This window comes from Chelonus insularis, unplaced genomic scaffold (assembly GCF_013357705.1).
Source record: "Chelonus insularis isolate UGA/USDA-ARS -01 unplaced genomic scaffold, ASM1335770v1 contig_150_pilon, whole genome shotgun sequence".
Lineage (NCBI taxonomy): Eukaryota > Metazoa > Arthropoda > Insecta > Hymenoptera > Braconidae > Chelonus > Chelonus insularis.
In genome coordinates this window covers 1,281,569-1,295,234 of record NW_023276392.1, presented here as the reverse complement: position 1 = coordinate 1,295,234, position 13,666 = coordinate 1,281,569, and the positions used below count along the sequence as shown (strand labels likewise).

General features: G+C 33.5%; 1 protein-coding gene across 4 annotated transcripts in view; it reads left to right on the top strand.

The window, feature by feature from the left end:
- LOC118063872 (Insulin receptor substrate 53 kDa) overlaps positions 1-13,311 on the top strand; it is a 101,827-nt gene extending 88,516 nt beyond the window's left edge. For 3 of the 4 annotated variants that reach the window (XM_035078070.1, XM_035078071.1, XM_035078069.1), the window contains 8 exons: positions 5,327-5,602; positions 5,691-5,882; positions 5,989-6,223; positions 6,887-7,087; positions 7,222-7,324; positions 8,070-8,307; positions 8,605-8,795; positions 10,055-13,311. In XM_035078070.1, the coding sequence (XP_034933961.1) occupies positions 5,327-5,602; positions 5,691-5,882; positions 5,989-6,223; positions 6,887-7,087; positions 7,222-7,324; positions 8,070-8,307; positions 8,605-8,795; positions 10,055-12,236 (3,618 nt within the window). In that variant the 3' untranslated portion in view covers positions 12,237-13,311. The remainder of the gene's footprint in view (positions 1-5,326; positions 5,603-5,690; positions 5,883-5,988; positions 6,224-6,886; positions 7,088-7,221; positions 7,325-8,069; positions 8,308-8,604; positions 8,796-10,054) is intronic. The other variant, XM_035078072.1, reaches the window with a different exon arrangement.
- Positions 13,312-13,666: the final 355 nt, after the last annotated feature.

The following is a 13,666-nucleotide window of genomic DNA, read 5'->3' as shown; positions in this document are numbered from 1 at the left end:
AGTGAGAAGCAGAAGGATAAAGATATAGATGAAGGAAAAGGATCATACGTTACGTGTGTCTATCTTTGATGTTTTTGAGCAGCACGTGACGGTAGAGTCGATGAAATTGAGTGGAAAAGCTTCAAGAAGGAACATTGAATCTCTTGCGGCTTCGTGTCCAACTTGAATGACAGTTTGTACGTGTACTGATAAAAGAAAACTTTTTTTTTTTTGGTAAATCCTCTTTGAATATTACACCTACTTTTTGTGATTTACGTCATGAAGGTCTAGATAACTTGACCAGTTGATAGACAATATCTGATCAGAACTTGCAGTTTATCAACTATGATCATTTGTTTCTAATTTAAAAAAAAAATGATATCAATGCAGATCAGCTCAATGATATCATCCAATTTACAGGATTGTCCATATTTACCACAATAATTGGCAATTATTATATTAGTAAGCAAATAATTTTGTGAATTAATGTTTCCATCTTTTGGTATTTATGTTAGGAAACTAATTTATGGAAACCATGTGCTGCTATATGATGCTAAGTTGATCCAACAAGAGCTGTTGGACCTGGAACATAAATAGAATTGATTCGAATAAAATTGATACCATACAATGATGATAGTTTTGATTGATATGTAATATGAAATTATCAAGATTGGTAAATGGTTAGTAGAGTTGGTTCAAGCTAGGAAAGAATCAACAGTTGTAAACATGGATCAAAAACAAGCCATAAGACAAATACACATAACAACACTTGGAAATACAAATAATGAAATAAAATTCTGTGAGTCTTCACACATTTATTGAATTTATAGGAAACTAATAGATGAAGTTCGGCTTTGATTTAATGGATTAATTAAATTGTTCACTGGATAGTAAATGACATTGTCAAAAAAATATTAGTCATTAGAGTGTGAATTCTGATGGCCAATAAATGCTGAATTCAAGTTATTATTGGTAGAAAATTGTTGAATTTATTTTATTATAAATCATCATTTTTACCTGAAGATAGTGATTATAGTTAACAAAAGGTTGGGGAAATAATTTTTTAATAACTTTAATTAGTGAATTGGGGAAAAGCTTGTTTAAATAAATGTTAGTTTTGATGAATGTTCATAAGGAAAAAAAATTCTATTTTAATTATCACAAATTTTTAAACCTTTTAGTTGCTGAAAAAAATAAGTCAGAAACGAGAAGTAGTAGAAGTAGAGACTTTTGATAAATCTGATTAAAAGTTGTTTATGGTTTTGCAATAGACTTGAAAGTTTGATACACATCAATTGAGTGGAATGCAGTGTAATCATAAATTTACAAAGAAAAGATTTAAATTGAAAGAATAATATAGGAAGTATTAAAAGACATTTAAAAAAGTTTTTCAAGTATGATAGAAAAAAAGAATTTTAAAAGTATAATTAAAGTTACAAAAGAAGATATTGGTTTACGATAAAATGAAAAGAGGAGAAATAAAAATAATAAAATAAATATCAATACAAACACGATGGAAATACGAACGACTGAGTGAAACTGAGGAAAATAGAAAAAATCATGTAGATGCAGAAGAGCTCGTCGTTTTCAGCCATTTGAGTTTGCACAGCGAGAGATGTTTGTACGGCCATTTCACTTTTTATCTGCTTTGTGCTTGCACAAGATCCCCAGAGGCATTTGGTGCTGTGAAAGGTTCATGACTTCACGAGATTTTTGGTGTTTTATTCAGAGCAATGAAAGAACATACATTTTATCCACATGCTTTCTTCTTTTTTTTGCAGAACTTTAACTTAACTACCCTTTAGCACGAAATTTATTTTATTCCTTCCTTTTTTTTCGTTTCCTTATATTTTCTTTGTTAAAAAATAACAAAGTTTCACACTAGAGGAGGCATGTATTTTTAAATCTAAGAAGGTGAGAGAAGTTTTCTGATAGAGTAAGAGGGTGAAATTCCCCAACGTCGTGCTCCAATGGAGCGAAAGTCAGCCCGTGAATTTTTTACCCTCGATTTTTTATCCTGTAAGATACTAGTCGATCTTTCCGAGAGGTGGGAATCCAAATGTGTCTTTTATTCTTTCTATTAAAGGAGGGAAAAACAGTTTCTCGTTATGTCTTGTCAATGTTTCTATTAGACTTCTTTTAAGACTTCTCTCTAAATTAATTAAGAGCCAATAAATGTCTTATATCGATAAATCACTCAACACAGAGCTTGTTCTTTTGAAGACACAATTTTTAGAGTCGAAAAGATTCCATTAATTCTGCCTGATAAAACAGAATGGATTTTAATTGTTTATTTATACCAGAAAAAATACATGTATACAAAAATTTTTAGACAATGAAATTAATGAGATAATGATATATATTGGCGAGAAATTGTAAAACATAAAAATGTGCATAACTTTTATGCTAATGATGCTACGGGGTTGATCGAGGACTCATACGGAAGATCTAGACGAGAGGAAAGGAGTCGATATGGTGAAAATTACAATTGTAGATTAATTCATGCTAAAATTGAAGCAAGTTCCCGTTTTACCCCATTTTAGGGGTGAAATAATTGATTTTTTATATGTTTGACCTGATTCCGCATTTCTAGGCATCAAGACGAAAAGAATGAGTGGTCGAACTTGAAAATCGGACAACTTTGATTTTTCGACCCCAAAAAATGGCAAGTGGTACCCCTTTCCATTTTTTTAGGCCAAAAAATAAAAGTACTCCGATTTTCAAGTTTGACCACTCATTCTCTTCGTCTTGATGCCTAGAAATGCGGAATCGGGGCACCGCCCGGAAAAACTCACCTAAACACCCTCAAAAAGGGGTAAAACTAGATACACACTAAAAATCATCATCCCCTTGACTTTAAACCCCTATAACTCATGAACGGACTGTCCAATAACTGTTTTTAGGGACGTTTTAGAAACATTATAATCTAAGCTATCTAACGATATCTATAGATTTATTAGAAAAAATTGCCTTCACCCTTAAAATCGCTAAAATATAAAAAAAATCACATTTTTTTTGGGAGTTTGACAACTATTTTGGCAATTTTGAGGGTGAAATAAATTTTTTAAACAATTATAATAGATATGAATCTATAGCTTAGATTTTGAAGTTTCCAAATACCTCTTAAAAATCATCGTCTGATGATTTTTCCACGAGTTATTAAGACCCAAAGTCCAAGTACGGGTCAAAAAATTATATACTTTTGACTTTGAACCTCTATAACTCGTGGAAAAATCATCAGACGATGATTTTTAAGAGGTATTTGGAAACTTCAAAATCTAAGCTATAGATTCATATCTATTATAATTGTTTAAAAAATTTATTTCACCCTCAAAATTGCCAAAATAGTTGTCAAACTCCCAAAAAAAATGTGATTTTTTTTATATTTTAGCGATTTTAAGGGTGAAGGCAATTTTTTCTAATAAATCTATAGATATCGTTAGATAGCTTAGATTATAATGTTTCTAAAACGTCCCTAAAAACAGTTATTGGACAGTCCGTTCATGAGTTATAGGGGTTTAAAGTCAAGGGGATGATGATTTTTAGTGTGTATCTAGTTTTACCCCTTTTTGAGGGTGTTTAGGTGAGTTTTTCCGGGCGGTGCCCCGATTCCGCATTTCTAGGCATCAAGACGAAGAGAATGAGTGGTCAAACTTGAAAATCGGAGTACTTTTATTTTTTGGCCAAAAAAAATGGAAAGGGGTACCACTTGCCATTTTTTGGGGTCGAAAAATCAAAGTTGTCCGATTTTCAAGTTCGACCACTCATTCTTTTCGTCTTGATGCCTAGAAATGCGGAATCAGGTCAAACATATAAAAAATCAATTATTTCACCCCTAAAATGGGGTAAAACGGGAACTTGCTTCAATTTTAGCATGAATTAATCTACAATTGTAATTTTCACCATATCGACTCCTTTCCTCTCGTCTAGATCTTCCGTATGAGTCCTCGATCAACCCCGTAGCATCATTAGCATAAAAGTTATGCACATTTTTATGTTTTACAATTTCTCGCCAATATATATCATTATCTCATTAATTTTATTGTCTAAAAATTTTCAGAAAAAAAAAATTTCGTTCCTCAAAGTCCCACGAGGGGAACGTCAGGGAACGAAATTTTCCTATACGTTAGTTATTTTCAATTCTTATCACATTTTCATTTTAAGTCAATCCAAGCTTTGATGTGGGGAAGACAAATGACTCCTTTTGTAAACCATTAAAAAAACGTTATCTTTATGACATTTTAATGACGATTTACTGATTTCAAATAAAGCTGAACTTCGAATAATTCTCTCTTCAATTCACATAAATTTACAACCTTTTTTCAACGATTTAAATTTACGATTTTTACTTTGAAAAATTGTACGATCGCTAATCAATGTTTATTACACTAAAAGGGAATGAAAAATTGGCGTCTATCGAACTGGTTAAAACTCGTAGCGTATGAGCAAATAGCAATGAGATTTGCTTCCATTGCCTCAGGGATTAATTTGTGAATTCAGTTCCGATATGTAGAAACATTTTTTTTTCTATTTCATATGTTAAAATCGTAAAAATAAATAAAAGAGATTTATTATTTTTCTTTTCTTGTTGTAATACACTTCATACATTCTTGCTACAATTTCATATGTTCATTTTTCCTATTTTTCAATTTATTCTCTCCAACATTCTATCGAAACATTTACTTAGATTTTATTTTACTCTTCACTTCCTCTTTTTCCTACAAAATTATAGGAAAGAAAATGCAAAAACGGAAGCTACAATTTTTAATAAAAAATTCGAATAATTTTGTGAGAAATAAAAAGATGATTTCATTCACAGCTGCTTCCATAGAACCTTTTTTTACCCTTCTAGTATTTTTTTTTTTTTTTCAATTTTCTTTCTCATTTTGTGTACGAGGAGTCTTAGGTTCAACTAAGAATATCAACGAAGTACTTTACTCTATTTATTATCACATGTGTTATAACATTTCTTACATCTTATTTATTTTCCTGAATATTTTACTCACGTAGATTGCTTTTAAAGAGCATTTTAAGTAATTTCAAATCTCTTCTTCCACTTCATTCAATTCAAGGAAAAGGTCAACGTAAAATTCAATTAAATAAAAAGTAAATTTATTTTTCGTTAACTCACTTTGATAATTTATTTTTTCGTTAAATTTATTTAATTTACTTTTTAATAAAAGCAGAAGATAAAATAGAATAGAAAAAAATAAACATAAATCAACTTGTTTTGTCTGATGGATTCATTTAAAACTGTACGTTATCTAACTTGATAACTATTTTTTTTCTTGGTTTGAGAAATAATTTAATTTCTAATGTAATTATTTCTCTTTTTTCCATGTTACAGTTAAAAGCTTTTTATGTTGATCTTCTGGTACCGTTGGAAACCAATTTAGAGAAAGATACAAAGGTAGTTCAAAGTGAACAGAAAAAATTCCTTCAACAGCATAAAACCAGGTCTGAGACCTACAGCAAAGCAGCAGCAACCATGAAGAAACAGAGAAAAAAATCCAGGGGTGCTAGTAAAAGTGGTCTTGCGATGGATAAGGAATTGAAGAACATGCAAATCCTAGAAGAAGAGAAATCAAAACTTGATGCTTTTTGTGAACAGAGTTTGAAAAATGTAAATTGTTTATTTATAATCAATAATTAATCATTATAAATTCTATCCTGGAAATTTTCTTGAATTAATTAACTGTCAATAATTTCAGGCCATGACTCAAGAGCGAAGAAGGTATGGGTTTGTCTTGGAACGGCAATGTTCTCTAGCAAAGCACTATGCAAGCTTTCATGAGGTTGCTTTGGCAGCTCTTCATCCTTCAGTGGACGAATGGCGTGAGGTAGCAAATACTCGCGAGTATTTGCCTCAATCTGTAGAGGACATGTTCGCCTCGAGACTTCGGGTAAGGTTCAGACAACTCTATTCACACAAACATTTCACCCGAGCCAATCTCACAAATAAACCTATACTTTAATGTATCTTTACGATGAGTTTGTTTTGTTTGTTAGCAAGTTTCATTCTGGCCAGAGGATGAAGAAAATGGGGGCTCTGAATTGACCATGAGTTCTCAGCTACGTAAGACAAGAAGTATGGACAGCTCTTGCTTGGAACTTCGTCTTGGTCCACCACCAAGTCATCCCCCTTCATCCCTTCAACCTGGCGCGCCGCCACATCTCTCTTCAGCACTTTCGAGGGCAAGGTCAGAGGCAAATATTCATGCCTCAAGTTTGTCTCTCGAACCAGGTGATTAATCTTCAAAGATTTATCCTCCTGTAATCTCCACTTGCTTTAGTTGCTTTACTATCCAAACGTTACAAGTGTATAAATCGTTTCAACTGCACTAGTGTAACCACTTATCATTTTTAACTCAAGTATTTGGCATCACAGAAAGGAAATTAATTTACGATTTATGAAGGATTGTAAATATTCACGTGCTCCGTATGCTAGACTTCTGTGAAATGTTGGAATTTAAAACTCTCGTAGCAAATGTATATTTGATTGAAATTCTGCATCAAGAGGCCGATATAAATTGCTGTAGAATCGATTAGAGTAGCCTTCACTAGTTCAAGCTTTTTAAAAATTTTTTTAATCCTTTTTACATTGTTCAAACGGTTGGAATTAATAACAATCGGATAAATCAAAGTAAAACAATATCTTTTGATTTTTTATCTCTGAGAGAGAGATTCTGGTTACTGAACCATTTAAACACTTTATTTTTTTCAATCTTTCAACATTACCTTTTCATTTTTAAATAAACCAACCGAATAATTTATTTTTTATTTTAAATTAAACATATCAATAATACCAAAATATCAATTAAAAGTTATCAAGAGATCATTTCAAGAAGTTAAACTTCAAAGAATTTTATAGTAATTGAAAGAAATATTTTATATTTGTTTATTGTAGAAGCACCAGAAACTCCACCACGACCTAGATCTATGGCACCACCCTCACGTAATAGCATTGTTGGAAGTGCTGCCGGATCCGGTGGTACGGGTATCAACTCAGGATGGGGTGAAGCATCTTTAGCCCGTGCTCTTTTTGCTTATCTTAGTTCTGGAGAGAATCAACTTAGTTTCCTTGAGGGTGATCTTATCGCTTTGATGGGTCAGTTGAACATTGTTTCCACTTGAATATTATTCAACTATTTTATCTCTTCCTTCTTCATAAACTTCACTATAATTTATCAACTTTGTCGAATATCGTTTCGTGTTGATGATCAATTTGCATCTATGTTACAGGTGATCGTCAAAAGGGCTGGCAGTTTGGGGAAAACCTTCGCACTCAAAGTTCCGGGTGGTTTCCGCTGGCTTACACTGAGATTTTTATCGACGATAGTATGGGGTGAGTTAATACTTTGATAGCCAGCTGAGCTATCAATACTCGTTAAGCTGACGGCACTCACATGGAGTCTGGGTGAGGTCGGATAATCGATGCCTCAAACGCGAAGGTAAATATGCCAGAGAGAATCGAAATGAGGCAGACGATGGAGTTGCGTATTGTCCAAATGTGCAGAAGTGGAAACAATTGAAATGCTTATTCGACACGTATGTCTATACGTATTGCGATGAAGTCAATTTGAGTTTATATGGCATAACCACACGAGTAATTCATTGAAGCACCTGTGCAGCATCATATTATTTAGATGAACTCATGCTGACTACGTTTACCGCAATCTTAAGTAAATTGTATACTTTTGAACTAGCAATCCAATAAAATTATCATCCTTCTCAAATATTGTTCATGCTATCAATCACTATCAGTTTCAAATGTATCCAATTATTGATCTATAACATACCAAATGAATTTGTTTAACAAAATATTGATTGGGAAATTCAATAAATTGAATAGAAGAGAGAGGTAATTAAATAAATATGAAATTGTTTGTTATATTTGGTATGATTATATTTAATAGTAAATAAGTTAACTGATTGATATATTGATGTTATTTTGAATAGAAAACATTCTATTGATTAATTTGTCATGGGTACTTGAATGTTTAATTCAATTCTCTAGATAAGATTATATTTATTGTATGGCAGACAATGAAAAAAGATGAAAAATTTACATTTTTGCATTTTTCATTTAGATCGCCGAGTCACGGAGCAAACAATGGTCGTTCACCGGAACCGAGGGCGATGCCACCTTGTAAACCACCACCGTCGCGTCCTCCACCAACGATTGACGAGCTTAGCAATGGAGGCAGTGGCAACACTACTAACAACAACGTCGGCAATGTTAACATGAATAGTAGCACACCCACAAATGTTCCAAAAAGCCATAGTTCCCACAACGTCGCCACCCCTACGGGACGTCAGCCAAAATCTGTAAGAACTCTATACGATTCCATTTCTTTTATTCACACCCTTCTCATCTACACTTTCGTATACTTTCCCTTTCAGGATGGAAAATTTAGACTTTTAGACTTTCTTGAAAGGATTCTCCATAAGTAGAATTGACTTTGGTTTGATTTAAATTAAATTCTAGCATATCGAATTTTCTTTAGAATGTTTTGTCTTGGAAATTTTTATTGAGATTGAAGATTTTTCTTATTTTCTAAAAAAATAGTTGCACTTAGAAGAAAAATATTCCATCAACAATAAATAGATTTATTTGATCAAAAGTTATATTTGCAGATCCGTCCATCTGGAACAATGCCTTCATTATTAGCAGCAGGTCGAAGAGTTCAACCTCCAGTTCCACCAGTGCCACCACCTCAAGGCGTTACATCATTGCATAGTAGCAACGATAGTGGCTTCTCAAATGAGCCACCGGTTCAACCAGATATTGATTACAGCGATGATGAAGCCATGAGGTAAGCAACTTTAAACAAATATTGAACTACTTGAGTCCTCGTTCCTGCTCTCGCTTTGCTCGGCTTCCGGACTACTCCAACAGTTCTAAGAGCTTGCTCTTATCGATTGCCAAGTCCTTCCACCCTTGTAGATCGCTTCCTCAGGCTCCTTGAAATATAAAACCTGAATGTAGAGCTTGGCTCAAGCTTTGTACAATTGCTAATCTCGCTGATACGTCGAGATCGTTCGAGAAAGTCTGTGGTAAGTGGAGGTGAACGGTTATCGATGGCTCACTTGAACAATTTCTGGCTAAAGTCCATCCAATATGATTCTCGATTCTCATTGAAAGTGCACTAGCTCAGCCAATTCGAAATTAAGTGCCTTGCAAACGTTCCACTCTACAAATATTCACTGGACTTACGATCGAACATGAGCTGTATTTGTGTTCATTTGTATTTTTTTTTTTGCATGAATCTAAATTAAAAGAATTTTTGGCTCGTGATTTTAAGGCTCTAGTAAAGAAAAAAGTTTTTATATTATATTTAAAAGTAGATATATTTTTTATGATGTTTTAATTTTTTATATAGTATCAAGTCGAATTTATTTTCGTTTAAACAATCCCACAGAGTTCTCCGAATGCCGAGGGCAAGGCTTTCTTTATGATTTTCATTTTATGGTAAAGAAAATTTATTTTTCTATGTAAAAAGAATTATTTAAGCTGAAAGAATATATCTAACATCAGATCTGGTTAATAATTACTTACTTAATGTTATTAACAAAATCACAATAATTATAATTTCACTGTTGAATTAACTATTTATTAACAAGGTATTCAGAAAGTGATTAATTAATAATATACACACAGTAAATGTAATTTTTTATCTTGTAGAATTCTCTTTGTGATTTTTTATCTACAATGAGCTTTAAAAAATTTTCTATCTCGATATTTATTTCGTAAAAGAAACATCTAAAGTATTTTTTCAGTTAAAAAAATTCTTTTTCTAGAAAAAAGAAATTTTTTTTTTTGTAGACTTTTTATGTAGAAGTTGTTTTTCTCTACTTTCTCGTATTCTTTGTAGATTCCGCATGCGTTACCGATGGAATTAAACGTACACCGTGGTGGTGGCCCTTCCTTCGCATGAGTGGTGCTCATATCATGTATTTCCCTCTTTTGTTTGACAATTCACTCCTCTTGGTATTCTCCCTAAAAATTGTCTTCATTTTTTTTTTTGGTTTGACTTCATTCTTGTCCTCGACAAATGCATCATAACCAATGTAGACAACGACGTCGAAAGACCCGTGGGGAACGTCTAGAGGCGGCAGAAAGAGCGAAGCAACAGAGCCAACACACACATCAAGAGATTGAAGAGAAAAGCAAAGACTGGGAGAATGATTCATGGAAGACAATCCCAAGGGATGAAAAGAGCTGGCAGATGTATAGAACAGCAATGGACTTGTGGTCAGAGTCGAAGAGTCATCAGAGTGTTGAGAAGAGAGACCTCGAGGGAAGATACGGGCCTGTGAATGGTAGGCGAAGCGGTGACAACCAAGAAGCACAAAGCAAAGACTATTCTCGTCGTTCTGAGTACGATCTAAAGGATAAGAGAGACAGGAAAAGTGAATCCGGCAGGAAAACTGAATATACTCAGCCACGAGGAAAGGGAGAAGCTGAACGAAATGGTCGGTATGTTAATGGAAATGATCGTCAGCGAGAATCTAACCGGAGGAGTCTGGAAGAGCGTCGAGAATGTTCAAAGCGTGGTGGAAGAGACGATGAAGAGTCGGAAGATGAGGAACGAGAAGTTATTATTAATGAAGACGATGATAATTATGATACTAATGAGTACTCAAGCAAGTACGGTGGTAAAAAATATTACGACAATCATTCTAATGATAGTGAGACTCGTCGTTATCATCAGGAACGTGATGATCATAAATATAAGAATGAAAAAAGTGAATCTGTCTCATCCACTTCTGATTCTGAGGATGCTAGTACTATAACTATACCTGAAACGGGTAGGAAGGTTGAACATATTGCTCAAAAGCTTGAACAAACAGCTCAGAAATACGCTAGGGAGCATAGTCCCCCTAAATTTGCAGATCGTAGAAGGGAAGAATATCGTAAGAGTTTGGAACGTGAAGAAAAGCCGTCGAATTATGATAAATATGAGCGGGAAACACGAAGTATGCCGAGATTCGATCGAGAACGTTATCAAGAGAAGAACCAAAGTGGATATGAACGTGAAAGAACCTTTGAAAAAAATCCAGATCGTAAAAAAAATGAACGCAGTTCAAATAGACGCTTTGAAAGACCTAAGCCACCTTTTGAAGAAGCTCCGGATATTCCAAGAGAGAGACCAACTAGAGAAAGACGTTATTCAGAGAAAGAAGAAATTTATGGAGAAACTACTCGCTTCTCTCGGCGTCCTGGGACTCTGGAAAAAGATCGTGGCTACGAGTCTAATTTTGAAACCAAGCTAGAACGTAATAAAGTCCTAGAAAAAGTGGCATATGCAAAGAGTGATATTGCTATTGACGACTCTAGAGGTAATAAAAATGCTACAAGAAGTCCTGTGAGGAACGATACGAATAATAATACTCTCAAGAATGATAAACATATGTTGGTGAAGTCTAATACAAGTCCAGGTCAATTAATTCAGTCTGGAAAAAATTTTGATGTTGACATAAAAAGTCCTAAGTTGATAAAACGTACAAAATCATTTTGGAGATTCAGACGAGATTCAGAAGTACTTGAAGGAATGGCTTTATGGCAACATCGTTCTCTTGTCGACATTCCGAAAATGATTAAGAGAGAATCGAAAGAGGAAAGAGTTCAGGATGATGCCAATGTTTCCAGGAAATCTAGTCCTGATAACAATTCAGGATCTGGTCGAAGTGCTTCCAAGGATTCTAGAAGTAGTGATAATACTATTACGAATGATCATAATCCTCGTCATTCACGACAGGATCCAAAACCAGCAGAAAGAACTTTAACATCCGATAAAGGAGATTACTTTGATGACTTTCCAACTCCTGCTGAACGTCCAAAAGCAGTTGAGAGAACTGAGTATAGGATCCAGAGAGAAGAGAGGTCTTATTTTGTTGGGAATATTTCGAGAAAAGCTATTCTTGAGAAGGAACGCAAACGTAGTTTAGAAGCTAAGAGGAGTATGGTCGTAGCTGAGTTGAAGGAGAACAATGAAGCGAAGAAAGGCGAACACCGCAACAAGTCCTACGGCGATGACGACGATGGATTGATTCAAAACTTCTCAGAAACTGAAGCATCCGATGAAGAATCAACGTATAGCTGCATAGTTGAGAAAGACCAACAAATTTCTGAGAAGACGCTCTTACCTAGAACTAAATTGAGAAGAGAAAGTGATCGAGAGAAGAATACTTGTGGTCCTTGGTATGATCTATGGGGTGCTGATGCTTCAGTTAACATGAAGAAACAAAAATAAATATACAACATCACAATATTAATATTTTAATTTATAATTATTTTTTATTCATTTCATTATTTTTTGATGGTTTTTGTTGTCTTTTAAGTTGTTTAAGTCATAAATTTTTGTTAAAATCCATTATCCTCATCATGTGTAGATGTTGAGTGATGCAATAGTCTTAAATAGTGTCGGCTAGGTTGAGAAAAAAATTTATTATTCAATCTTAGAGAATATTATATGGCTTTCCATTTGAAATAAATCCTTAGAATGAATGAAATATAAAATCAGTTACTATCACATCATCTGATAAGCTATATAATTTTTTTCTCAATGTAAAATGCACTGGAAAGCTACTGTAAAAGTTTAAAAAGCTTGCATTTGTACGTCATCAGGACTGTAATAACAATAAGATCATGTAATTAACATATAGTTCTTTCAGAAACAATGCATTTGCGACGGTAAAATTGCGGAAAACTAAAACCAACGATCGCTCAGCACCTGCACTGTGATGAGAAGTAGAGGTATTACTTACCAGAAGACTCCTCTGTCTCTTTAAAAGAGATAGATGGACGTTTTTTTTTCGTTCTCTTATGGTTAGAAGTAAAGAGAGGATTTTTCTACAATGATGGTACGAATATCCGTCCAGCAAATGCACGAATGTGGATTTTCCTGGAACCGGGAAGAGGGATTTGATCATCTTATGGTGAATGTCTGACCCTAGCCAGGTTCTTTGTGACGTCGTTATGCTGTCATTTCGGTAGACAGTTGGAGAAAATGTTAAAGTAAGAAAAAGAGAGAGAGATTGAGTAATATTTTGGAGACATCTACTACTTGGCTTACGACCAACCTCGCGAATTTTATTAGCATTCTTGGAATTTTTCTATCTAGAATTGTGCGAGCCAAAATACATCAGATAAATTCAAAGACAACACAATACAGTATCTTTTCACAAAAAATTCCAATTTCCATTTTTTCATGTGAAATATACAAATAAAAAGAGCTCTATAGTAAATAGGAACTATCAAATATTTTTTTAGAGTCTCGGAAATAAAATGAAAAATTTCCAATATAATAAAAACATTCGATAGTGTTAGTGAACAAAAAGTTTTTAATTAAACTTAATAAAAATATATTTCTTTTTTTCTTTGGAAAAATGTTCATAATTAACTAAAACTTTTAAAATGTTTTTTTTTTTGCCAGAAAATTTTTGATATTAATTTATTTATATAAAGTGGACGATTTTATGTCAAGCTATTTTATATCAAATAACTGAAGCATAAAAAATTTCATTTGTCAGTGATAAAAAAAAAAAAAGCATGACGTTTTATTTTATCCAAAAGAATCATAAAACTTGCAACAGAACTGCCATTTGTGTGTATTAAATGAATTCTCTTGATCTCTCTCATTCTAAAAATATCCTCTCTACGAATACTTCAGGATAATTATAT